General features: G+C 35.3%; 4 protein-coding genes across 5 annotated transcripts; 3 read left to right on the forward strand and 1 right to left on the reverse strand.

Annotated features, from left to right (window-relative positions):
- Positions 1 to 1,427: 1,427 nt before the first annotated feature.
- PAC (pale cress protein (PAC)) lies at positions 1,428 to 8,983 on the reverse strand. Of its 2 annotated transcripts, XM_022303781.2 has the most exons (7): positions 8,728 to 8,981; positions 8,574 to 8,641; positions 5,331 to 5,525; positions 4,802 to 4,888; positions 2,834 to 2,884; positions 2,069 to 2,248; positions 1,428 to 1,955 (listed from the first exon to the last, which is right to left on the reverse strand). In XM_022303781.2, the coding sequence occupies exons 1-7, from the start codon at positions 8,843 to 8,845 to the stop codon at positions 1,716 to 1,718; spliced, it is 939 nt and encodes a 312-aa protein (XP_022159473.1). In that variant the 5' UTR covers positions 8,846 to 8,981; the 3' UTR covers positions 1,428 to 1,715. The 2 variants fall into 2 exon arrangements, with proteins under 2 accessions (XP_022159473.1, XP_087981994.1); XM_088125868.1 differs by lacking the exon at positions 4,802 to 4,888 and having other exon boundaries at positions 8,728 to 8,983.
- A 1,447-nt stretch (positions 8,984 to 10,430) lies between these two features.
- Positions 10,431 to 16,086, forward strand: LOC111023980 (eukaryotic translation initiation factor 3 subunit B). Its single transcript, XM_022301529.2, has 13 exons — positions 10,431 to 10,662; positions 11,085 to 11,256; positions 11,435 to 11,672; positions 12,561 to 12,707; positions 13,056 to 13,184; positions 13,359 to 13,487; positions 13,571 to 13,654; positions 13,738 to 13,862; positions 13,976 to 14,174; positions 14,292 to 14,824; positions 14,934 to 15,042; positions 15,236 to 15,627; positions 15,717 to 16,086. The coding sequence occupies exons 2-12, from the start codon at positions 11,135 to 11,137 to the stop codon at positions 15,578 to 15,580; spliced, it is 2,160 nt and encodes a 719-aa protein (XP_022157221.1). The 5' UTR covers positions 10,431 to 10,662; positions 11,085 to 11,134; the 3' UTR covers positions 15,581 to 15,627; positions 15,717 to 16,086.
- Positions 16,087 to 16,712: 626 nt separating this feature from the next.
- Positions 16,713 to 18,447, forward strand: LOC111025922 (chromosome transmission fidelity-like protein). The gene is made up of 3 exons (XM_022303842.2): positions 16,713 to 17,011; positions 17,347 to 17,551; positions 18,007 to 18,447. Exons 1-3 carry the CDS (start codon positions 16,862 to 16,864, stop codon positions 18,069 to 18,071), a joined length of 420 nt encoding a protein of 139 aa, XP_022159534.1. The 5' UTR covers positions 16,713 to 16,861; the 3' UTR covers positions 18,072 to 18,447.
- Positions 18,448 to 20,035: 1,588 nt separating this feature from the next.
- I-2 (phosphoprotein phosphatase inhibitor) lies at positions 20,036 to 25,284 on the forward strand. The gene is made up of 5 exons (XM_022303985.2): positions 20,036 to 20,253; positions 20,821 to 20,864; positions 21,646 to 21,767; positions 24,279 to 24,455; positions 24,717 to 25,284. Exons 2-5 carry the CDS (start codon positions 20,839 to 20,841, stop codon positions 24,950 to 24,952), a joined length of 561 nt encoding a protein of 186 aa, XP_022159677.1. The 5' UTR covers positions 20,036 to 20,253; positions 20,821 to 20,838; the 3' UTR covers positions 24,953 to 25,284.
- Positions 25,285 to 25,784: the final 500 nt, after the last annotated feature.

The raw sequence follows: 25,784 nt of genomic DNA on the forward strand, positions 1-25,784 counted from the left end.
TTAAACGAGAGTAATGGAAAATCAACCAGCTGGCTGGAGATCTAGGGTGTGTTTGGAAGTGATTTTGGCACGATCAAAACCAATTTTGCTATTGTCAAAATCACTTTCCTTTCTGTTGATCATATTTGCCAAATTAGAAATTTAATTTTAGAACAGCTTAAAATCACTTTAAATTGATTTTTAATGTATCAGTTGGACGATGATTTTGAAAAATCAATTATATTTAAATCTTTTTTTTTCAAAATCACTAATTTTACCATCACTCTCAAACACACCCCTATTTGATATTTTCTTGGTATGGCTGGAAGGGCAGAAAAGCTTCTTAGTAGGCAAGTTGGAAGAAGTTAAAATCGAAGAGTCCCTGTGCCAATTTAGAAACCAGAAAGACAAGAAAAGAGTGATCAAGGAGGGGCCCTGGTTTTTTTTGACAAATCTTTGATGATTTTTGAGGAATCAAAAGCTAACACATCTATTAAGGACTTGGACTTCAAGCATGTATATTTCTTGACTCATTCTCATGAGCTCCCTCTTGCAGGATTCTCAAGGACTATGGCTAAGGCAATTGGGAATTAGTTGGGCGTTTTGAGACAGTAGAAAGCAACAAATATGGTCAATGTTGGGGATAGATGTTGCGTATCAGAATCATGACAATAGCACGAAGCTCCTAAGAAGAAGAGTGCGTCTAAAGGTAGGATCTATGGTGGATGAAAAGTGGATCCCCATGGATGAAAAGCGGATCCCCATGACATACGAGAAACTACCAAACTTCTGTTATGGATGTGGGAAGCTTCGTCATGCTGCTAAAGATTGCAATGAAAAACAAGGTACAAACGAAACCCTTATTTACAGCAAGCATCAACCAAACCAGATTTCACAAACCGACCAGTCCTGTGGTTCAGCAAGACAATCTGGAGGGATTTTGGTTCAGATGAAGGAATTAATCGATGATAACAGTGAGACTAAAAATCAAAAGGCATATCTTCAAGATACTCTTTCTTAGGGGAATAGGGAGATGGCTGATAAGGAACCATCATCATGGGATGGCCCAAGTGGTCAATGAGGACCAATGTAAATAGCAAAGGCCTTAGAAGGAAAGAGTTCAAACCATGGTGGCCACCTACTTAGCAGGAAAACAGCTACGTGGAAAAGAACATCAACAAGAAATTCAGGCAAAAGACGGAAATTTGTTGTGGGGACAATATTACACATCTAGCACATAAAAAGCATAAACTGGATTTGACAGGGTGCAACGGAGGGAACAAAAAACAATTTGTTGAGCTTGGTAAAGCTTCTACAATACCAAGATCGAGCGGTGGAGGCTGCTCTGCAGCCCCGCCGAGCACAATAAAAAATTTAAGCTGGAATGCTTGTGGATTCTCAGATTAATATGACTGTACTATTTAAATCTATGTATCGAGCATTACAAATAGTGGAAGACTGATGCTTCGGATATCGAATCTGTGTTACACCTTAGGTCTTTCTATCGTCTTATTCCAGCAACTACTTGTTAAAATAACCAACACAAATATAGCTCAGCGGCATAGACTTCTACTTCTTTCTTTAAGGTAGTTGGAGTTTCGAATCTTCATACCACACACATGTTACAATAAAAAAGAAAAAACTATTTGCAAAAACCTAAACTGGAAATCGATCCTTGAAATTCGTATCTTTTCCACTAAAACTTTAAGGTCATATTCCATTCTCATTCCCATTCCCTACCACTTCAAGTTTATAGATAAGTCTAGCAGTGCTTCAACCAACCTTATTGTCCGTTGTTTCTCCTGTTGTTTCAACCTACTTGCCACCGATTCCACATCAAATCCACCTGCATTTGCATATTGCACTTCACTCTCATCCGGTCGAACTTCTTGCAGCAATTCATCAACCTCTCTGACAAAGTCTACTCTCAATAGTGTATTATCAGCTTCAAGCGATGGTCGTAGTGGCCCTTGATGCTAACCATAAAAAGAAGAGGTCAAAAGCTGAATTAGATTCATTTTAACCACACCTTAATTTCATCATCCACATCTCAATTATAGACAATTGAGCTATTATATTTGTACCATACCTTATCAATGTCTAAACCAACTGGAACAAGAATGCTAAATGGATCCTCCCGTGGAAAGGTATCAACCATGCGTTTTCTGCAATCTTTTAGCCACCCTTCATCATCAAAGCCGTCATACATATTCAAAAGTTCGTTAAGCAGTCTCATGGCAGGAGTAGCTTCCCGTTTGAGAATTTCAGTCTAAAATATGAAGTAAACTTAGATCTTGAATTGTTAGGAGAATACATATATGCTTTCTTTTTCCAAAGCAAAATTGAAGGGGAAAAAATAAAAATAAAAATAAAAAGCAGCCAAAAAAAAGTGGGATGACTAGAAATAACAGTATGTGCCATGGTCCAATGCCAAAATCATTTGACCTTGAATTACGGTTTCTTTAGGTTATTGCTTGCTTTGTTAAAAATTAAAACCTCACAAGTGAAGTTGAAGCTGTGGCACAGATTTCCTTTTAATTTTATGAGTGTTGATTTTTTTTTTTAACAAGTTACAAACTTCAAATTGATTAATGAAAATGAACAAAAATTACTCAAAAGATACAAATGTTGGCAAATCACAAGCATACAACTGCTATAGATAGAATAAATTTAAGATTGATTCTTGGGGATAAGTTAAAAACATCTGCCTCGACCTACAATTCCAGGACTTGAATGCACATGGGTGCCTAAAGAGGACCTGTTCTATAACATCCTAAAAAATATAGCATGTTCAAAATGGTTTAAAACATTAAAAAATATAGCATGTTCAAAATGATTTAAAACATTACCATACCTCAACCCTTCGATATAACAGATCAAGACTTCTAATTGCATCCTTTTCATCCTGAAGAGAGAGCAAGTTATACATAATCATAAGTGATTTTGTTTTTCTTTTTTCATTTCTTGGAAACATGAAACAATTTTTGTTGACATGTACAAAGTTACAATAAACTAAAATAGAAAACGGCTGTAAACACACTTCTGAATGAAGTTCACAAAAAACCAACAAATTATTATTAATTACAATGGAAATAGCTGCAAACGTCCATATCTAATGAACCAAAAAAAAAAAAGCATTTAATTTGAGCTACCTTGGACACCTCCATCCAATTCTTTGTTTTTTCATTGAAAACCCTATGATACCTTTCCAACTAAAGGCTTGAAAGAATGGATCTGATTGTGTTGACCCATTGATTCCTACCTTTTTTTTGAGGGAGTCCGACCACGTAGAAGCAGAACTATATTTTCCTTCCAAGGAATGATGAAAGACCAAAGATAAGCTGAAAATTTGTAGTAATGAACTCCAACAACTTATATTGAACAAAGGAAGAATAGAAGACTAATATTTTCATATTTTCTAGAACAAGGAAGCACCGAAGGATGCGATGCCCAGGTTGAGCACCTTGTTGTACTCTCTCTGCTGTTTTGAGGATCTGAATGTCCGCTGTCCACATCTTGACTTTTCGGGAATTTCCTTTCTGAACCATATATGAAGGATCGTTCCCAAGGAGACCTCCCCAGCATCAGTTAAACTGAAACTTTAAGACTTCACTAAGAACTCACCAATGGGCTACAAATTCTAAATCTTCCATCTGATCCTTCTGCTAGGCTTTTACTACAACAAGACGGTATTGAACTCCCCGATTTCTTTGTTCAGCAAATTACTCATTGTCATTTGTCACAATATTCCAGTACTCAGCATGGTTGTCCCACGATCCAAAGGTTGTTTTAAATTTTGGCTCCACTACAACTAAGATATGGAAATGTCACAGCCAAAAGTTTGCTATCCAATCACACATCCTTCCAAAATTTAATCAGAATTTACTTCTTCATTCTAGCGATCAGTTTGTGTTAAGTGATTGTTTTGGTTTCCTCCTCAGCAGTTAGTCCTTTTGAATTGGCAAGCTTTATCGATGACATTTTTTCAGCATCTATTCTTGAGCTTCAAATCACATCTATTTCATGGGTTTTTGGTTTCTATGTCTTGATTGTTTATCTTATTCTTTTTTCGCTTCCTTTGGAAGCTTGTATCCTTGAAATTTTTTATTCATTTTCGTATTATCAATGAAAAGTTTGTTTCTTGTTAATAAAAAAAAAATTAATACACTTTCCATCCCCAACTCATACAAAAAAGCAATTTAGGACGAGGCCCTTCATCTTAAGGATATTCCATTGAGGATTTCTACCTCCTCACTCTTTTCCTTGTAACTGAACCAGTTTCCTTCCTTTCTTTTCATAGATACTATAGACTACCCTTTTTTATAAAAATATTTTCATAAATGATATGAAATAACAAAGAGGAGAAAAGTAAACCCTATGCAATAGGAGATTACAAAATTCTTTTCCAATTGGCCAAAAGATACTGGCGCAGGTGCCCCTTGTATAGGGAGCAAAGATCCGACTCCCAGTTCTATAACGGCTACTAACTTTCATTCTTCAGTAGACAATTGAAACACACTCAAAAAGGCTAAGAACACTCAAATTTCAAAAGAACTTCCTTACCAAACAGGAAACGGAAAGGGAGGGACAGAGGGGAGAGAGAACAGAGCATACTTATCTTTCTTTGATTTACAAATTGTTATTGAATTCAACTACATAATTGAAATCAACAATGTTGAAGAAACTACAAACTGGAACTCCTTACTATTGATTGATGTATCAATTTGAACATCTAGTGGTTATTAACTCAATCACATACAACTAGGCTCCATTCAAAATATATAAGTAAATGAAAATTAAAGGCATTTGAATACCAACATACATCACGGCGTGCTAAATCAAGTCGATTCCATATGACTAATAAAACAAGCTCTGTTAGTTCCCCTTTCTCAGCAGCTTCCTCAATTTTCTGCATTCCAATTGATAAGCACGTAGAATATGATTAAGTCACTAAGCCAGTTTTGCACTAATTTAACTATAAGAGGTTTTTGTGAAAAATGGCAGGATATTGGAAAAATTCAAAGAAAGTTCATAATAAATATTACGCAAGAGTAGAACACTATAATCACACCTGATCAAAACGATATACTTATAAAAGACCCTCAACATCCTTCATTCTCAAATCATATCCAAGACACCGTGCAAGCTATAGGAAGTGAACTCTAATTGTTTAATTGAGAACTTTGGTTTGGGTTAGCTTAAGACTATCATTTGGGGCATTGCCATAAAAGCTTGGCCCATAAGAAAAATCAAGAAAACTTCATGCTGAATTTAAGATAACACCTTACTTTTTGAAAGATGAAGTTATATGACTGTATAAATCTTTTATGCTACTGCTAATCATTTATAACCTCTTCAACTTCTTCAGCAGCTCGGATAAAGCTTGAAACCAGTTTTCGAGCTTTTATAACATCTTCTTCTGGAAATCCTTTTAGACGCATCCCAATTTCACGATATTCTTCTACCTTTCTTTCCTCTTCTTCATCTTCCTCCTGACGCCTTCGATGTAACTCCTTTGTCTTCTCTCTTTGTCGAGCTTGCCATTCCTGAGGTAGAATAAATTTTTTTTTAACAAGATACGAACTTCTCATTGATTAATGAAAATGAACAAAATGTTCAAAAGATACAGACTCCCAAAGGGAGCGAGGAAAAAGAGAAAAAAAAAGGTAAAATTGTAAACAAAGTGATACCACACATAAGAGCCGACAAAGAAAAATGACATAAAAACCAAAACAGTAATTTTCTAGTAGAGCCTCCCAGTAGCAATGAACCACATAAATAAGCTTAAGGAACTTTGATAATCAAAAATATCGTGGAGGACATCTTTATCATCTCGGAACAACTCTTTAAACATCTGAGAATATTTGGCCCGAATATTTCTAACACCTTTAGCAAGCTCTCTTTTATGCTTAGCTTGAATCTCCATCTTTCTTATAGTGCGTGCTTCAATACAAAGAGTTCTTTCTTTGCCAATATTGACAAGCTCGGACTTAAGAGAGGATAAATAATCATCCAATTGAGAGGGAGATAAGCTTGAGACAAACTTGAGGGAAGAAACGATGTCTCCTTGAGAAACTTGCAAGGGAAGATCCATGGAACCAATGAGGAGAACTTACAACAAACCGGAAAGAAAATGCATGAACTGGAACAAACCACAAAGGAACCCCTTCCTTTAAATAAGAGAAGCAAAAGCAAAAGAATACCTGTCAACTTCTCGAAGTTGAAAATTCAACAAATAAGAAATAATTCCTACAAAAAGGACTCCTCAAATCCCACAAAAACCACCAATTAAGACGAGCATAAATGCTAGCAATGGAAAATTGTGAGGAAGCATGTCGAAAGACTTCGATATTTCCAAGAAGAATTAAAGAAACAAGCCTGCATGGAGACTTTTTGTTCCCTATAATCCACCAATAATAATCCACCTTGAAAACCCAAAAACAAGAAGCATTGAAGACTTTAATTAAAAGGCTACTTTGAGACTTTTGCATTTCTCCATGAAGCCATCAATAATAAACCAACTTGAAAGCAAAAAACGAGAAGCAATAAAGATAATAAAGATTATCCTTCGTACACTTAATAAGACATCTTGAGAACCAAATGGAAATAAAAGACCTCGAAAAGTTGCTACCCAAATTAAAGTATGCATTTAAAGACTGCATTGGTTTAGACTTTTCAAAGCCCCAGATCCAGCATTAAAGAACCACCTTGAAACTGGGCTGTCCCATTCGTCCATTCCCCAGTCAAAGAGGCTTCTTCTAAGTCCATGACAACACATATTAGATTTTGCTTTTTTTTTTATATAAGAAACAAAGGCGTCTCATTGACAAAAAAGACAGCCTACCGGCATGGCCAAGGAAGCCCCCCAAGAGCTACTGCATTACATTTTGCCAATCTTGCTGAAACGAAGCTATACTATAATTACAAAAGAATTTTCTATAGGTAAGACACCACAAGGCCGTAGTAAACTGAACTTTCTCACCAAAAATGTCAAAAGAGAGAGCAAGATTGTTGAATACACGTTGGTTTCTTTCCCTCCAAATGCTCCACAGAAGCGCCCGAGCTGCACAGCTCCACAAGATCTTTCCTTTTCCTTTCAAAAGACCCCCTTGTGTTACTTCCATCACCCAATCCTCAATAGAACGGGGGAGACAGCCTAACAAACCACACCCTTGCATGATAAAGGCCCACCCTTGGTAAGCAAAAGGGTCGTGTATAAAAATATGGTCTATATCCTTTGCATTTTTTAGACACATAAGGCAGACCGAGGGGGATAACATCCAATTTGGGAGTTTTTTCTGAAGCTTCTCATGTGTATTAAGGCTTTTGTAAGCAATACTCCATGGGAAGACTTTCACCTTCTTTGGAAAGGGGAATTTCCAAATGGCCTTAACAAAATGAGAGAGGAATCTTGGAGTCACTTCCGTTAGCTTGTGAAAAGCTGATTTGGTGGTGAACTTCTTCTCCCCTTCGAGGCTCCATTCCATCTTATCCTCCTCATTTCTGAATCGAAAGGAAGCCAATAAGTTCACTAGCCAGATCCAACTATCCACCTCGTGGTCGCTTAGGCCTCTTTTGAATCCCAGGTTCCAATCCGCCTAATCTTCCGACCAACAATCAGCCACAGTACTGTCTTTTTTATCAGAAATGCTAAACAAAACGGGGAAGCTAACCTCCAGAGAGTCCTGCCCAATCCACAAGTCTTTCCATAATCTAACTTTTTTCCCATTTTGGGCCTTGTAAGAAGTGAATCGGAAAAAGACCGGTGTTTGTTTGGCAATGTCAATCCAAGGACCGCCCACTGCCCTTCCTTCTCAGTAAAGAAGGATAATTGGAAAAAGTATTAGATTTTGCTTTTAGTGTTTAACAAACAAACATCAGTTAGAGAAGTTTGTGAAATAATTGGAAAAAGTATCTATTAATCACTGTTTTTAACCAAAATGTTCACTCTATTTCTTTGACCAATATTTTGGTCTTGCAATGGTCAGTTAATAAGAAAGAGGATTGATCCTCTCCATTGGCTATCACACTGTTTCCACCACGTCGAAGAAATCTATACCTCGAAATCAATGAGGTCTACCACAACTTACATCTGTCATCTTTGTAAAATAATCTTTTAACTCATTTTCCTCTACTTCCATTCCCACTGTCTCCCCCTCTTATTCTCCCCTGCTCCATTGTTCTCCCTCTTTTCTTCCTCCTTCATTCCCATGGTCACGAACGTTTAATCATTAGAATAATTGGTAAGGTAAGAAGCATAAGTTATTTTATAACGTTTAATCATGATCACAAACTTTTAGTCAGCCATAGAGGAAGATCATGAAATGGTTAGAGCGAGCATTTGGTGTAAAAAGAAATGGCATTTTAAATAAAAATTTTATAAAACAGGGAGTTGGCCCAAGAACTGCCAAGAAAGTATAGCAGTTTCCTTTTATTCACGTTCAGAAGTGGTTCAGACGGGTCTAGAAAGAAGACAATACCAATCAATTGACATTAACACGAATATCGAGCAAGAAGAAATAGATAAAGAAATACAAACCCAATCAACAAAAAAGAGCAAATTAAGGAGTAGTTAAATTAAAATATCCACATACATCATCGTAGAACTCTTTTGGAAGCCCGTCAATAAGCGGCTCTTCCTTGCTCAAGCTGCTCCTCAAAACTGACCATCAAACCATCGCCAAAATGAGAAGCCACGGTAAATACTTGTATCTGAACAGCGATTAAGCAAGTTGTACGATGACTAACCAAAACCAGGAGAATGGCGCTTTGAGAAATGAGAGGTTGAAAGCTTTTGTAAGGTTGAGGAAGCAGAGGGCAATGGCGGAACTGGTGGGCATCTCAGCCAGAGCACGTTTGCCTCCATTTTAGTTCAGAAACAACGAACGAGCAGGAAAAAAAGGATTTTGAACACCAGAAGAATTTTAGGTCGATGTCTACTGATCTTTATCTTTGTTTGGTTACAGTTTTTGGGGAACATATTGTTTGAAGCTAATCTAATTGATATTACCGAATGTGGTATTGGAATATTTTTAGAAGCTTTTATTTCTTTTTAGGTCTTTACAGTTCCAATTTTGAAATTCTTTGACCATTAGCTACGACTCTTGTAGACAGGCTCTCAGGCTCTCTGTAGCATGATAAAACTTACATTACCCCACGACAATTTTATATCCGTTACTTAATTTTTTGAGTATAATATTGTGGTGTGTGAGATTCGAATTCATGACCTTCTGAACAAATTTATACTCACTACTTCATTTTTTAATGTTAGAGTTCTGAATCGTATGTAATATTAGAAGAGGCAAATATAATATTAAAAACAAGAGGTAAATTTAGAAAATGATTGGCATAACATTTTTGTTTATTATTTTTTTTTTTAATAAATCAAACTATAAATAGTAGTCATTGAGTTTTTTCAATAAACAGGAATATGACAAACTAGTATTTAATTAATACTGTCTTTCTCTTTAAATAATGCATAAAGTTTTTTCTTTTCAACAAATAAGATATATTGAATTTCCGACATTCTCATAAATGTTTTTTTTATTTTGTTTTGTCTATATAAAAAGTAATTGATAAATAAAACTAAGTTTATGTTTTCTTCTCACATTATTGATTTATAAAATGCATCCAAGTAAGATTCCAATTGGATTTGGATTTTTAGTTTTAATTCTTTTGAGTGTTAGGTTTATATTTTAGGTATTGAATGTTTTTGTAAGTTTATTTTGAAATTAATAATGAGAAATATGATAATAGAAAAAACAATTCACCCATCATTTAAAAAATAGAGAATATCATTACATCAGAGTCAAAGTTAAATATTTTTATTACAATTATAATATCAATAATTAACGTCTATAAAGGGTATTATAATTCACAAGAGATTGGAATTTCTTAAACATATTGACCTAAATATCTCAAAGTTTGAATCTTCTATGAATTTTTTCACAATCAAATTTTCACAAATGTTAATTCGGATGAAAACTTTCAATTTTAGATTTCTATAAATTTTTTTTTTGGACAATATTATCCTTTTTAATTTCAACAATCCATATTCATTAGGTTTATTTTATAAATTAAGAAAATACTCAAACGTGAAGGACAAACATATACTTAATTGCAAAAAAAAAAAAAACCCTATACTTGTAGGGGTGTGATTTCAAATTCATGATTTTATTTTTTTTAAAATCAAACTCATAACTTATTGATTAGAGATATATATCAATTATCATGAAGATATATTCGATTTCGCGAAAAAAAACCCTATACTTAATCAAATAAAAAAAAGTGTGCAATCAACAAAATAAAATGTTATTATAAGATTATATAAAACTAATCTTAATTAAAAAAAATTCACAATTTATTCAAAAATTTAAATGGTATAATTTTATGAAAAACACACGTGCATTTGAGTGTGTGTGTTTTAGGGCTTTTTAGGTTTTCTTATTTGTCCTCCTGGGCCTGCCGCCGCTCAAAGCTTAGCTTTCTTCCATTTCTTCGGTTTCTCTCTCAATATCAAATCTCATTGCCTCTCATTTTCGTCTCTCATCTCCGATCTTCACTCTCCGGAGTCTCCAATTCGATCTCATTTCTCAATCTCGATCTCACCATCGCTCACCTGTCTCACGATTTCATTTCTCGCCGTTCGTCGCCTGCGCCGCTGGCTCATTCATATATCTCACGGTACTTCTACTTTTATTTATATCAGAATCAGAGCCATTCTATCACATAGTGAATTTATTTTGCCTGCTCAGTAGCTAATGCGAACTTGGTTTCTTTCTTTCTTTCTTTTTTTTTTTTTGGTTTTATGCCTGCACTGTGAGTGAGTTTTTTTTATTTATCTTTTATTTCTGTCAATTGGTCTGTGTGGAAGTTGGAACTTGGTTGCTGATGAATGATATGTTTGTTTGAATGGCTATAGACTGCAAAATTTTTAATATTTTCTTATGGGATTGTTACTAAAGCTTAAATTTTCAATGGTTATTAATCTTCTCATCGGTTTCGAGCATCTAATATACCGATGGAAAGCTCTTCAGATTTATTGAAGGGGGAACAGTTACTAAAACTGCTCCGTAATTAATTAATAAAAATTACTTTCCTTGCAGTGAAAGTTCTACGTGCGACCTCTCTTGCATCCCAACAGAGTTGATTCATCATGGCGGAAGTGATGCTGATGAAAGAAATTGAGGACACGGCTGGTCGGCTTGGGATAGATCTTTCCCAAGTTGACCTTGATTCCATTCGTCTCCCTCCTGGCGATGATTTTGGGATCATTAGGTGAAAACTATATACTTTTTATCATTTTATCTTGCATCTGATTCTTATTATTATGCCTTTTCTCTCCCAAGGCCTTAAAAATGCTTTTTTCTTTTTTAGGAATTTGATGATTAAATTAGTTATTTTCTGATTTTTTATTCCATAACTCTTATTCCTTTATTTATTTACAATTATATAGTGATGATGAAGAAGTTCTACAAGAGGAGAGCCTAGAGTTTGATTCTGGATTTGGAAACATTATAGTTGTTGACAATCTTCCAGTTGTTCCTCCGGAGAAGTTTGAGAAGCTGGAAGGTGTTGTTCGTAAAATTTTTGGTCAGATTGGAGTTATCAAGGACGATGGTTTGTGGATGCCCGTTGATCCTACCACGCAAAAAACTTTAGGTTACTGTTTTATTGAGTATAGTACTCCACAGGTACTTTCTCTTTATCTCTCACACACCCTCGTGCCTGCCAAATTTAATATGTTACTTTAATTATATTGAAATGATTGTGGAATAATATTATTGGGGAAAGGATATCATATAGTATTATTTTTTATTAAGATAATGATAATTTCCCATCTATATCATTTTTGTTCTAGCTGGCATTTGATGAGGTCGTCTGTTAGAGTGACAGATACTTGAATCCTCATCTTACTAGTTCTAGTTGGTAATTTAACTCTAGGTCCTTATCATCCATAAATTGTATCAATACACTAGCACTACACCTCATTTATACCATCACCCATCTATTTCATTCAGTGGTGGAATGTGTGTATAGATGTCGAGTTTAATTGTTTGATGTCCATGCGTAAATGCACACGTTTGGCCTACCTTGGTATGTCTATCTCCTAAACTGTCACTTTTCTTTAGCTTGCAGTATTGTTCGACATATAATAAGTTTCTAGAAATATTTCTCTTTGTAGTGTTAAAAAAATTTCCATTAAGTGATTGCTATTCCTTTAACCATATACGTGTGTGTACGTGTGTGTGTGTGTGTGTGTGTATATATATATATATTTTTTTTTTGAAGGAGGATTAACATTAGTTTGATATTTTGGATTCCTCTAGACATGCGCTTCATCCAATAATATGTTAACTTCATGGTATTCCATTCCAAGTGTTATTTTCCTAGCATTTTGTTGCCTGCATCGTTTATTGTATACATTTGAAGATCCGTTACCATAAGTTTGTTTAATTCAGTTGTCTATGATTGTTTTCAAGGAAAAAATCAGCTGGAAATATTAATTCTGTTGTGTGTAATATAATACTGTAGTTCTGATCCTTGGATGGAATATCTCATTTAATTTCTTCATATTGTAGGAGGCTGAGCTTGCCAGAGAGAAGACCGATGGGTATAAGTTGGATAGAGCCCATATTTTCACGGTTAACATGTTCGAGGACTTTGACAGATTTATGAAAGTTCCAGATGAGTGGGCTCCTCCTCAAATTAGCCCATATACTCCTGGGGTAAACTATTTGCAAAGTTAATTTTGCACCTTCACTGCTTCCTGTGATGTCTTCTCAATCCAGCTTGTATTGCTTGTGGTAGTTCAAAATTTGACTTAATAGATTTTAAATTTGTTCTAAGAGATCGGTTTGGAGATTTTTGGATCAATGCTAAGGTTATATAAGGAGCTTTGGTGACAACTGGTCAGTAGAATTGATATGAGGGAAAGCAACTGTTAGGAGGATACGTAATTTATGGATCAAGTTGTGCTATGAATTGAGAAGTTCCATGCTTAATGCTATGTTATATTGACTTGTAATGGTTTACTCTAATGGAAGCATGATGTTATTTACTTATGAAAATTTCAGGAAAATCTTCAACAATGGCTTACTGATGATAAAGCACGTGATCAGTTTGTTATTCGTTCTGGATCTGACACCGAGGTCTTTTGGAATGATGCTAGACATTTAAAGCCCGAGCCTGTTTACAAGCGTCCGGTGAGTATCTTTAGCCTCTGTTGGGTTTTCGCCTTGTTTTGCATCTAAAGCTACTCCTATCTTCTAGTTAGATTGATTAGTTGATGTTGGTGGATGGTATTGATATCTCTCAGGTGTCTCTGCTCTTGGGCTGTTAAGGCAAATTTATCCTAACCACATATTTTTCTGTTACAGTTCTGGACTGAGAGTTTTGTGCAGTGGTCCCCATTGGGGACATACCTAGCGACAATTCACCGACAGGGTGCTGCAGTTTGGGGTGGAGCAGGTACCTTTAACCGTCTGATGCGCTTTGCTCATCAACAGGTCTGCTATTGTCTTAGGCTCCCAACCATTTTATGGTACTTTCCATGTCCCAAAGGCTCAAGCTCTTAATACACTAAATGCAGGTTAAGTTAATTGATTTTTCTCCTGGTGAAAAGTATCTAGTGACTTACAGCAACCACGAGCCAAGTAATCCTCGTGATGCAAATGTGAGGGTTTTCTATTTCTATTGTTTATTTCAATTGTTGGATGTATATTTCTTTCTATAATTGCTGATGATATATTCTTTCAGAGGATTGTGATCAATATTTTTGATGTGAGAACTGGCAAAGTTATGAGAGATTTCAAAGGAAGTCCCGATGATTTTGCCATTGGAGGAACTGGTGGTGTTGCTGGCGTATCTTGGCCTGTTTTTAGGTATTTTTGTTTGTTTGGGATTTGTCTTTTTTCTTAGTTTTTTTCCCCTGCTGTCAAGTTGGTCAGAGTGCTCTTTTCTTGCTGATGATACAGATGTTATTGTCTTTTTGCAGGTGGGGTGGCGGGAAAGACGATAAATACTTTGCCAGGATTGGGAAGAATGTGGTCTCTGTCTATGAAACAGAGACTTTCTCTCTTATTGACAAGAAATCTTTGAAGGTTGAGAATGTTATGGATTTCTGCTGGTCTCCTACCGATCCCATTATTTCTATCTTTGTTCCTGAGCTAGGTGGTGGGAATCAACCGGCTAGGGTGAGTGCTCTACTCCGCTGCTGCCTTTGTGTTGTCACTATTCCATAATCTTTTATTTCAAATTTTATCGAATAGGGATAATTTAAATTGATTTCCAAGTTCTTTTTTGTTTCCTAGGTGAGTCTTATTCAAATCCCCAGCAAGGAGGAGCTGAGACAGAAAAATCTTTTTAGCGTTAGCGATTGTCAAATGTACTGGCAAAGCAATGGGGATTATCTTGCTGTCAAGGTTGACAGATATACAAAGACGAAGAAGAGCACATACACAGGGTTTGAGCTTTTCCATATAAAAGAGCGAGATATACCTATTGAAGTTCTGGAGCTTGAGAATAAGAACGACAAGATTATTGCCTTTGCCTGGGAGCCAAAGGGGCACCGCTTTGCAGTTATTCATGGCGACAACCCCAGGCCAGATGTAAGTATTTACACAATGCGCACTGCCCACAACAGTGGGCGAGTGTCGAAACTTACAACTCTCAAAGGCAAGCAGGCAAATTCTCTTTTCTGGTCACCTGCCGGACGCTTCATCATTCTTGCTGGACTGAAAGGTCTTAACGGACAGTTGGAATTTTACAACGTTGATGAGCTGGAGACAATGGCAACTGCAGAGCATTTCATGGCTACTGATATTGAGTGGGATCCTACTGGGAGGTAATTTAGGGAGCATCTTGCTCTTAAACTGGATCCGAAATCGGAATGTACTGTACTGCTTTGTGGTTAATGGCAGCTGAGTTTGTCTTGTTGTTTGGCATCTGTGCAGGTATGTTGCAACTGCGGTTACTTCAGTTCATGAGATGGAAAACGGCTTCAACATCTGGTCCTTTAATGGAAAGCTTCTCTACAGAATACTGAAGGACCACTTCTTTCAGGTAATTTATCCATCATATTTTCTTGTAATTATAAAAGAGCTTCAAATCTGATATTAAGCTAGAAACAGTCTCTGTATTTGATTTACTGAAGGTTTTTGTATGCTTACAAGTATAAGATCGATTTAGTTTCATGATCGTGATGAATTCTGTAGAGTCCTTATTGAGTTTCTGATTATTGTATGGCTTGTGACAGTTTGCATGGCGGCCAAGACCGCCAACCTTCTTGAGTCCTGAGAAAGAGGAAGAGATAGCGAAGAATCTAAAGAAGTACAGTAAGAAGTATGAGGCGGAAGATCAGGATGTGTCTATGCTTCTGAGCGAGCAGGATCGTGAGAAGCGTAGAATGTTGAAGGAGGATTGGGACAAGTGGGTCAATGAATGGAAAAGATTGCACGAAGAAGAGAAGATGTTGCGGCAGAAACTGAGGGATGGCGAAGCCAGCGATGAGGAAGAGGAATACGAAGCCAAAGAGGTCGAAGTTGAAGAGATTTTGGATGTTACGGAGGAAGTTTTGTCCTTTGATTTTGGGCAGGAATGAGGTTCTTAACAGTATATAATAACTTCATTGCATGACATATTATTTGGGTAAGTCTGACGGTGCCTTTTTTCTCTTCTTTTAGTATGCCTTTATTTGTTTGGTATTGTTAATCGGTCAGTTACTCTTCTTTCCACAGTATTTTTGCCCAAACTTATGCTGCCTGCTCAAACCACTCCCATCACCTAATCGACGCTCAAATCAGCCTCTGCCTCTGCAGTTGAAGGGCGGTGTGGGAGGTAACCTCCATCACAGCCCGGCTTACAAATTGCAACTCTTGAAATGGAACTAGTAGAGGGTGTGTGGTTGATTTAATCGAACCACTACATTGTTGGAAAAAACAGGGAACCGAAGCTTTGTATGAAAGATTAGTAGAGATGAGAACTTTGTTGCTTTGTTTTTGTGTAATTCTCTGTTTTCAGTTTTCATTTTCAGAATCTGAAAACAAAATTTTACCTAAATTCTCTTTCAAATTTCACCAAGAAAGTGAATGTGGAGTTCTTCTCAAATGTTTATAGTTTTGTTCCCTTTATCTTTAAGGTTGTTCAAAAAACGCATGGTCCTACCAGTGATATTCTTAATGGTTCGAGACAAGAGACAGCACCATTTATGGGGTAGTTCATGTGATTAAATAAGCGGGGAAATTACTTTATTTAGTATTTTTTTAATCGAAGTCTTGTTGAAAAATTTCAATTTAATATTTATGTTTAATATTTCTTAATTCTACCCTTCTATGAAGGTTAAAATTGGTTGATGATAGTGAGTTTGAAGAAATTTTTAAAAAGGTTGCTTGAGAGAATTCTGTAGATTCAAAATGAGCATATCTCGCATTAAGGTCAATCTCATTGTAATACAAGGCATAATAAGGAAAGCCAAACTTGTCTTATATTTGAAAATTTTAAAAAGTTGTGTGTCATTTTTTTTTTCCTTTTTTTGACAAAAATGAGAAGTCCTGCCCTCTTATTTATGGAGTGAAATTTCTTCATTTTTAAATCTTCTAAAAAGTTGGTACAAATTTCAACTCGCATAGTTTTTCTACTAATAAAGCCGAATAAAATTGTGAACCCTTTCTTCGGGGGTATTTCTGAATGGAGTTGGTTTGGTTAGGGACATTTTTTTGGTCCAACCCGGTCCAACCCGAAAATTCGGGTTCAAACAAATTGAAAACTTTTTTAGAGCGGGAGTTCCCTTCTTGTTTGCCGCCATATTTTCCAATCTTTTCTTCTCATCCAAACCTCTCATTTTTCTCCAAAACCAGAAATCGGAAGCCACAGGAAGAGGAAGATGCAGATTAAGGTGAAATGCAACTGTGGCGAAACCAATTGCTTGGAGTGGGCAGTCGTCGAGTTGCAAGGTGTTGTTGAACCTCAATCTTCTTTCCAAGATCGACTCCAAAACCTTGAAATTGGCGTTCTATGTCGGCCCTCTGCTCAGGTACTTTAATTCCTTCTGCTTTCATAATATTTCAATCCCCATAAAGTATCGATTTCTAGAATTAAGTTCGCACACGACAGTATGAAATTGTTGTGGCCTAGAAATTGAATGGATTACTATATCGAACAATTAATCAGGCAAATCGGAAGGTCCGAAACTAACTGATCACTTGAATTGAGAATATATGCTCGAAATTGAAATACCCGTTTCTTTTCTTACACCGTAGATTTTCAATTTAATCAAACTGATGATGAATTTGCAAAATCGGTCCATCTGTAGAGATTAAATTAGTCGCCTCTAATTTTTCAGTTGAACGATTGCTTTGCCGTTTGCAGGAAGTATTCACTTTCACTGTAGGGTATCATGAGCTGACAGGAAGTAAAGTGCCATTGAAGAAGCCACTGTTGGTGCTGAAGAAAAAAACATCTGTGAATGAGGATCAGAGCAGCGATTCCAATTCGACTAGTGCAGAGTTGGAAGTCATTGGGATAATCAGGCAGCGGATTCTGTTTAAGACCAGACCAAAGGCCCTCATATCCAGTAAGCTTATAAATTTTGGCAACAATTTAAAAATGTTACTTATAAAAAAAGAATTTATTAGTAACCAAATTGATGACAAAAAAACATCTTGGTAATCAAATCTATTCTAATCTAAATAGTATATTTGGTTGATAACATAGACAGCTGGTAACAATCTCTGAAAGTCAATAGATTCATGTGTTTGGGTCCCATATAAACCCAAATAAAGTTACTCACCCAAGATTATCTTAAAGAAATTTTTTGTTCTAAATCATGTCCTACAAATTAAAAGATAGGGGGGGTCTTTTCAGGCATCAAAACCTCGATTTTTAAGCTTGAATTTTTGGTAATGCTTCAGTAACCTCATAGTTCATCTCTTTTCCAAATGTTGCTGCTGTTTCACATTGTAATCTTACTGATTCCCTTAATAAACTGACTTCATTAATAAACCATACTATGGTATTTTTCTCTATTAGAACCACAGCCATTGGTGAAAGAGAGATCTCGCTGCTCATCTGCAGTGACAGACCAAACAGCATGAACTCTTTATGTGGTTAAAGATGTGAAATTCAATCATATCTTTATTGGTTTGGATTCAATCAGAGAGAGGTGAAACAACATGATTCATGATCCGCTCATCCTTTTATAGGAAAGAGAAGAGAAGAAAAGGAATGTTTTTGGCAGGCTTAGTTAGCCCCTAGTACTAGTATCATACTGTAACAAGTAAGTTCCCTCCCACCCTTACACTACAATGTAAAGCACATTGATTGTTCCTTTCCAATTTTATTCTATTTTAGTCTTTCGATTCTTCAAACCAAATGTTTGTCTTGAAGTTGGGATAAAAATCATTTGGTAACTATTATTAGTTTGAATGCAAAGACGAGATAGGAACATTTTTCCTTCGTTTACCTGGTCAATATATGTTTTTATGGAATTATGTTACTTGAAATTCAGTGTAGTAAGTTAGGTGTCAGGTTATAAATAGATTTTGTTAAATGATTATTAAAGAATATAGGTTATAATGCAGGGAGAAACCAGTTGGACTTGGGGTCTTTTGATCGTATCGATTTAACGGTCTCAAGTTCGAGTTTTTTGGTGAGTTTAATACAAAAAATTCTTCATGTCTCTCGGGTTCGGGCTTTGGGGCGGGCGAGGGTGCTTTTGGGACTAGGAAGCAAAGCTCCAACTCTCGGTTAACAAAAAAGAGAAAAAAAAGGTTAAAAACACTTTTGGTCCATACACTTTCGTGGAACGATGGAAGTAACAATTAAGTTTCTAGATTTTAATATGTAGCTGTGTAATTTGGTCCATGCACGTTTAAAATTGAATTTATAATAATGTAGTCCATATAGTTGTAAAATTAGTGAGTAGTTAGTATCTATCTCGAGGAATTTTCTATTCTCTCAATATGGATATTATGTGCACTTCTAAGTTAGTTGTTTTTTTTTTCTCTTCTTTTTTGTTGTTGCTGTGAAAACCTACTTCTAAGTTCTAACTAAAGGTGAATAGTTTCTTGTAGTTTATAAAACATATTTGGTCTCCTCAACAATTTATCGACTCAAATATATAAGGAATTCGATTAAACCTTAACAAGATTTTACAAGGTTGAGACCAAATTGTTACAATTTTAAACTAACAAAACTAAAGTTTTACATATTAAAGTTTATGGTCTAAATTGATACAAATTTGAAAGTATAAAGACTAAGTTGTTACATATTAAAGTTGATAAACTAAATTGTTACTTTAACGAAAATATAGAAACTAAATGTGTTGTTAATCAAAACGTTATTATAAAAATTAAAAATAGTATATGTATTGTTTAAAATGTAAGACAAGAGGTTTAACGGATTATATACCTCTGGCCATAGTAACCAAAACTCGAAACCACTAGCAGAAGATCTCAACGTTGCTAGCCTATTCGGTGCTTTAACTATGTGTCTTGATAGAAAACACAAATTTCTTTTTGTTGTGAAGCTAGAGATCTCAATTTTTCCTTAAAAAGATCTCTATACATTATTCTTGCCTCGGGAAGGATAAGATGAAATAAAAAGGATTGAAAAAACATAACTTTGCATAGATGGTTTAGATAGTGGACATTAAGGATTGAACTCCACGATACGAGGCCAGTTCAAAATTAGAAAGAAAAAGTTTAAATAATAATAATAATAATAAATAAATAAATAAAATTCAACTCCTTACATTCATCCACATGGTGCACAAGTATAACAAATATCTCAAAACAACTTTATATACTCGAACGAACTAATCGAACATAAGAATCATACTTTTTCCTTTTTTCCTTTTTTCCTTTTAAAATATAATATACCTATCTATAGGCATATACGTTTTTGGACTTAAACGGGCCATTGTCAGACATTTGTGAAAATTTAGGTTAAAATGGGCCCATGTGAAAGTGGATCCCTGCTCCAATGGCGGCCCATGGGATTCCGAAGCCCAAATTGAAGATGGCATCGGGCTCAAACCAAAGCTCTTCTCTGCCTCTAATTCATTCATTCGTGTTCTTCCTCTTCTCTCCACCTCTCTCTCTTCTCTCGCTCGGTCAATCTCATCTCTCTCTCTCTCTTCCGTTCGCAGTTTCTCTCTGTTTCCCATCTCTGTTGCATCAACATTCGGTACATCTCCACCTCAAATCCTCCGCCTCTAACTCATACACTCGTGTTTTCGTCGGAAACAGTGTCCCTCCACGAGGACGTTGACGAACGGTAAAATTCTTACGCCTTTTTCCCTCTTTACCGATTCTGTTTCGAGATTATAGGCGTTGTTTATATGCTGGAAGATCGGTGGAAAAAGATTAGTGTTGGACGGAATGAAAACAGGAGGAGTATCATCACCCTTCTCCTTTTTGTTTAAAATGTTTCTGTTTTTTGTCATCTTCGCGGGTGGAGAGAGCCGAAAGCGCGAGGAAATAAAATATTCTTTTATTTGGTTTATATTGAATCAGATAAAATAAAGCAGAAGAAGCAGTCCCTGCATTTATGTATTAAATAAATTTATTAGGGCACATCAATAAACTCAGAAATTGATATATGACAAGACTCGGAACCGAGAAATTGATATATGACAACTGTTTCGCATCGGAAAATTCATAGGGCATTTAATGTTTTTGTCAGCGATCACCCTGGATTCAATGGCTGAAATCCGTGGCTTGAATAATCAGGAGATATGAGATAAATGGAAAAGAGAAATTTAAGCATTATTCTCTTCTTGCTGATGTCCATGTGAACTGGGATAGTCACCAACTGCTTTGGGTTTCTTTTTCTCGTGGACAGGTTCACAAGGAGGTGAAGATGATGACCAGAAAAGATTCAAAGAGGTATGAGTTATTTCTCCTTAATTGCCCTCCCAAATACAAAGTTGAAGCCCTTATTTCTTTCTCACTTGCTCTCGAAGGGTGCTTGTGGCTTCCCACACCTATGGTCCAATGCTCTCTTATTGGATTTTCCTCTTTCGTCTGCAACCTAGGGCTACTTATGTTATTATTGTTTTGTTTGTTCGCTAGGCTGTAAGACTTCTGTAACTGGGCTTAAATGGAATTATCTTGTTTTATTTGTCCATTAATAGTTTTTTTTAGGTAAAAGACCATTTTCATTTGAAAAATTAATGAGAGTCATAGCCTAGTAATCTGACTGTAGGGGCAAACCAATCGCTGGCCACTAATGCAAGAAAAAAAACGACAAGCAAGCTAAAAAGACCCTTGACCTCTGGATAGTAATAAGTTGAAGCTATCTTTTAGCTTTAACCTATACAAGGGCAAGCATTTTTCTTCTTTTTTTTTTAATATGAGAAACCTGGCTTTCATTAAAAAGAAAAAGAATATATCAAGCATTAAAAAAAGCCCAACAAGAAGAGTCCAAACTGAACTAAGCAGAAATGAACACTAATTGAAAAGAATAAGACCCAGCTTGGTTGGTAATTACAAAAATCCTTATTATTAGAGCAACAGGTACATATCATATATAAAGTTAACCAGGTTTGGAATCTAGTTGGAATATTCTTGTTAATGTTTTGTGGTCAGATTCTCTAGTTTTACCCTATGATATAAATTTATTTCACCCTCGATGTCACAAATTGTGCTTTTCTTTCTGTTCTTGTAGTTGCCGCGGGCGCCATGTGAAATGGGATGAAGTGAATATTGGTCTAATTGAAGCAAATAAACCTGTGAGGCAGAAAATTACTGAACCTAAGACGCCTTATCATCCCATGATTGATGATGATGGTATGTTTTCTTTCTAATAGAAGCATGTAATGCCCAGAGAATTTATTATCTATTGTGATATTTTTCTTTAAAGAAATCTAATTTGAATATAAGTATTCTTTGATCTATCATTTTGAATTTAAATTTATTTTATTTATTTATTAATTTATTTTTTATAGTTGTTGAACTTTTTTCTAAAAAACTAGGTATATTCTGGATAACTATTTTTGGACAAAGCTTAATCATTTGATGAATTTGACCTAAAGACCAAATTTTATCAGAGAAGATTAGAAAAGAAAAAAAAGATATTTAACAAGTAGCACCATTTGATTTTGACTGAATTTATTCTTGGTAAATTTATATATTAACTTTAAACGAGCAGGAAAAAAGAAAAATCAAGTTTGGTCGGTTAAACGCAACATTTCCTACTCTTTGTGGGTGATATTGAAAATAAATAGAAACTTAATAAAGAGGTGTGGTGGAAGAGCAACAAAAAAGAACGAAATGATGTTTTTACCTTTTCATTAGCTTGTTGGGATTATCCAAAGGTAAGTTTTCTCACTTTAATTTCTTCCCTTCTGAATGTATTTCAAAATTAATTTCCTATAAAGCATGTAATTGTGAAATTTATTTGTAGGCATGAATTCTTTTAATTCTAAAATTTTTCGATATGTTTATTAATCTGTTTTCCACTCAGTTTTCACAGAATATTATTGAGATTTTAGATTTGATTTTTGTGCAAATCAATACTTTGCTTACAAATTTTAGATTTTTATTTATATATTTTTTACAGACTTGGAAATTTTAAAGCTTTTAATCATTTTTGTTTATGTGTGATTTTGAATATTTGAGGTATGTTTTAGGGACTAAATAATGAGTAAAACGTATTAGCCATTAAAAAAAGAGTATTGTGGTATGATTATTTATTTGATTATGAAGTCAAATAGGGAGCCTTTCTATGATTTAAATTCTGATTTTCTGGAATATTTTTAAGTATGAGTTTTAGAGATCCAACTTTTTGAAAAGTATGGAAGAAATTGAGGAGATGTTTTTATGGGTTTGAATATTGGGTATCTACGGATTTAAGATTTATTTGATCACATAATTGAATTTGTTTATAAATTTTTCTATTGGAATGGAATTGTTTTATTTTTTATTTATCTTTTGCTTATTATTTAATAAGAAACATAGCTGAACTCCATTCTAAAAGCCCAACTGGGCAAAAACAGCCTAAAGGACCAAGGGACATCCTCCTCCCAAAGAGGGTGTTACATAAAACATAGTGGAACTACCGTTGTCAATTTAGTAAGTAAATTGTCCATTACCTTGTAGAAATATATATAGATTATAGTTTTCTTTGAATTGTTTTCTGAGTAAAATTTCACGTACTATCCAACCTTATATTGATAGGGTATAACTGGCAGTGTATTTTACATATGTTTGGAAAAATAAGTGCGAGTCTAAGTATAGCAGAGGGGGATTACGTGAGCAGAGGGTAAGTGAGAAAGTGAGATCGGTTTTGAGTGTGCAAATTTATGAATGTAAGCTGATGGGTTGTGGGTGGGCCCTCTATTCTTTAGTATCTTTAAACTTAGCTAAAGAACGGTAGAGAGAGAAGAGGGGAAATTAGGAATTACGGTAGTGAGCCGCAGATTTTTTTTTTTATTGGTTCGATTGTGATTCATAGGTAAAAGGGCTCTATCGTATTTATATAATTGTGATTTAATTTTGATGGGTTCGAGTGTGATTCATAAGTAAATTCTACCATACATTTGGAACACTTTTACGTCTTTTTTGTTTGATTCAGTTTTTGAAAATATCTCTTTACTTATGATTTCAATTTATGAATGGAATTTTAAGGATCTTTTATTAGGATATTTTGAGGTAAATGTTATATGTTGAAAATATCTCCATCAGTTTAGGGATAGGGTTGACTTTTGTGACAGGTGGGTTTCTTAGTTGTTCTATTTTGAGGTTTGTGGGAGGGGAGAAACAACACGATCTTTAGAAGGATTGAGAGATCTTGGGAGGAGATGTAGGCCCTTGCTCGGTTAACATTTCCATTTGGGCATTAGGGTCCACAGATTTTTTTTAATTACTCCTTACGCCTGATCATGCCAATTTAGTGCCTTTCTTTTAGTTTGGCTCTTTTTTGGTGCCATTTTGTATTATTTCATTCTTCTCAATGAAAGCTCGGCGTTTTATAAAAAGAATTGAAAAAAAGATAGGCTACCTAGACATGCTCATCATTTTTTTTAGGAATCTATGTTCCATTGTTGTAGCTTAATTGGAATTCATATATTAAAACATGAAAAGATAAATGAGTGTGTGAATGCAATCACTCACATTATTGATATTTCGCCCAATGACAAAGATGGTAATTGTATAACCGATTTTGGTGAGAAAGTATTAACGTGTGTGGGGCGTTCCAGTGAATTGATAAGTTTAGGAGTTAGACATGGCTCACTTGAACTTTTTACTAAAATTATGCATCCCTCCTTAAGTTTGTAATTGTTGTTTTGTTGATTGCAGATTCTCTTTCTCCCGTGCGGGACAGGTTTGCGTTGTGTGTTGGTGATGCAATGCATGCCGAAGCCATTCGAACGGCTCTGAATGACGTGGCTTCCTCTAGTGGCAAGAGCAGCCAGCGATCTAGTGGCTGGACGTCGTCTGAGGATGAGGCAGATGCCATGGATCAAGATGATGAAGGTAAGCTCCCAATTTTCCTTTTCTGCTCATTTCTTTCACATCCATTGCCTAACTTAACATACTTTATTGGATTTCAAATACAACTAGTTTTACCACATGATCTAGGTTTAAGCAGGCAGTTGTAATCTCATTCACTGTTTGATTGATACAATTTATTTCTATTTGTTTGTTTTACCTTTAGTTTGAACTAGACGGTAATTTCCTTTTAAAATCCGTGTGTATTCTGATGCATTCTTTCACCTGTTGGGTGTCTGGAAACAGACAAGGGCAGTTTGAGCTTCAAGGAGAGCTTCAAGGAACACAGAAGAGCTCACTATGATGAATATAGGAAAGTTAGAGAACTCCGAAGGAATGGATCGCTTTTAGTGGACGAAGACGATGAAGACGAGGCTGAGATGGATACGGCAGCAGGAAGATGTGATTCGTCTTCGTCATTAAGTGCTGGTGTGAGGGACATAGATATTGAGAAGGATAAATCCAATGGAGTTGGAGGTTGATCTCAAGCAAGCAAAGGCAAAGAGAGCAAAAAAAAAACATCCAACAACTGACTGTTTAGAGCCATTTTGATAAAAGATATGGTTTGGGTGCAAAATCAGAATCAAAATCCTTATTTTCTTTTAATTTTATTTTGTGTGTACTCTGTATTTGTAAATAACTTCATTTCTTTGTCCATCTCAAATGTGGCATGGCAAGAGTATGATAACACCTCGCTTATTTTCCCTTTGGTGGTTTGATTGGCCATTTCTTCTGGCAGTTTGGGTTTTACTTTATTGCCTTAAATTGGAACAGACATCAATAATTTTGAACTTGAAGCACAAATTTACCTCCAGCAATGTTTCCATATCTATTTGTTTTTGTTGTTATTATTTATGCAATCTAGCTCGATACAATTTTGATTTACATTTCTATGATTATTTATTTTAGTGTTGTGTGGTTTGTAAAATTTAGGAATCATATTGTTCAATATTTGGATAATAGCTCTTTTTGTCCTTAAATTTCAAAATCTTACATTTTTTTTGTCCGAAATGTCAAATTTTAGGAAATGCTAGATTGAAGGCATTTCTTTTAATTAGGTCCTTTTGTTGGGTTGGGGCCTGCGTTTCCTCCTAAATCTGGAAATTGTGTAGTGTTGAATGGTTTGTAGGATTAAGGAAAGATATTTTCAAAACTAGGATTGTGAAGCCCTATGATATTTATGGATTAATTTCTTAGATTCAAAACTGAGATGCATAACTAAAGTGTTTTTAAGATATGGAGATTTAAAATTTGTTTAGAGGTCATTAAATCATTAAACTTAATTAAATTATTTAGACCCAAAATCTTGGAAAC

The sequence above is a fragment of the Momordica charantia genome (genome assembly GCF_013281855.1).
Source record: "Momordica charantia cultivar OHB3-1 chromosome 6 unlocalized genomic scaffold, Mcharantia_2.0 BLBB01000006.1, whole genome shotgun sequence".
Classification (NCBI taxonomy): domain Eukaryota; kingdom Viridiplantae; phylum Streptophyta; class Magnoliopsida; order Cucurbitales; family Cucurbitaceae; genus Momordica; species Momordica charantia.

What these genes read in the sequence shown, in the direction of transcription:
- PAC (XM_022303781.2), bottom strand. Translation starts at nt 8,845, where the DNA reads ATGGAGGCAAACGTGCTCTGGCTGAGATGCCCACCAGTTCCGCCATTG. An exon ending in CAAAAGAGTTCTACGATGAT is followed by an intron (nt 5,526 to 8,573) that starts GTATGTGGATAT and finishes ATTCTACCTCAG; the next exon opens with GAATGGCAAGCTCGACAAAG. An exon ending in CTGCTGAAGAAGTTGAAGAG is followed by an intron (nt 4,889 to 5,330) that starts GTTATAAATGAT and finishes ATTGGAATGCAG; the next exon opens with AAAATTGAGGAAGCTGCTGA.
- LOC111023980 (XM_022301529.2), top strand. Translation starts at nt 11,135, where the DNA reads ATGGCGGAAGTGATGCTGATGAAAGAAATTGAGGACACGGCTGGTCGG. An exon ending in TGCGCTTTGCTCATCAACAG is followed by an intron (nt 13,488 to 13,570) that starts GTCTGCTATTGT and finishes CACTAAATGCAG; the next exon opens with GTTAAGTTAATTGATTTTTC. An exon ending in GTGGGAATCAACCGGCTAGG is followed by an intron (nt 14,175 to 14,291) that starts GTGAGTGCTCTA and finishes TTTGTTTCCTAG; the next exon opens with GTGAGTCTTATTCAAATCCC.
- LOC111025922 (XM_022303842.2), top strand. Translation starts at nt 16,862, where the DNA reads ATGCAGATTAAGGTGAAATGCAACTGTGGCGAAACCAATTGCTTGGAG. An exon ending in TATGTCGGCCCTCTGCTCAG is followed by an intron (nt 17,012 to 17,346) that starts GTACTTTAATTC and finishes TGCCGTTTGCAG; the next exon opens with GAAGTATTCACTTTCACTGT. An exon ending in ACCAAAGGCCCTCATATCCA is followed by an intron (nt 17,552 to 18,006) that starts GTAAGCTTATAA and finishes TTTCTCTATTAG; the next exon opens with AACCACAGCCATTGGTGAAA.
- I-2 (XM_022303985.2), top strand. Translation starts at nt 20,839, where the DNA reads ATGATGACCAGAAAAGATTCAAAGAG. An exon ending in ACCAGAAAAGATTCAAAGAG is followed by an intron (nt 20,865 to 21,645) that starts GTATGAGTTATT and finishes CTGTTCTTGTAG; the next exon opens with TTGCCGCGGGCGCCATGTGA. An exon ending in TCCCATGATTGATGATGATG is followed by an intron (nt 21,768 to 24,278) that starts GTATGTTTTCTT and finishes TGTTGATTGCAG; the next exon opens with ATTCTCTTTCTCCCGTGCGG.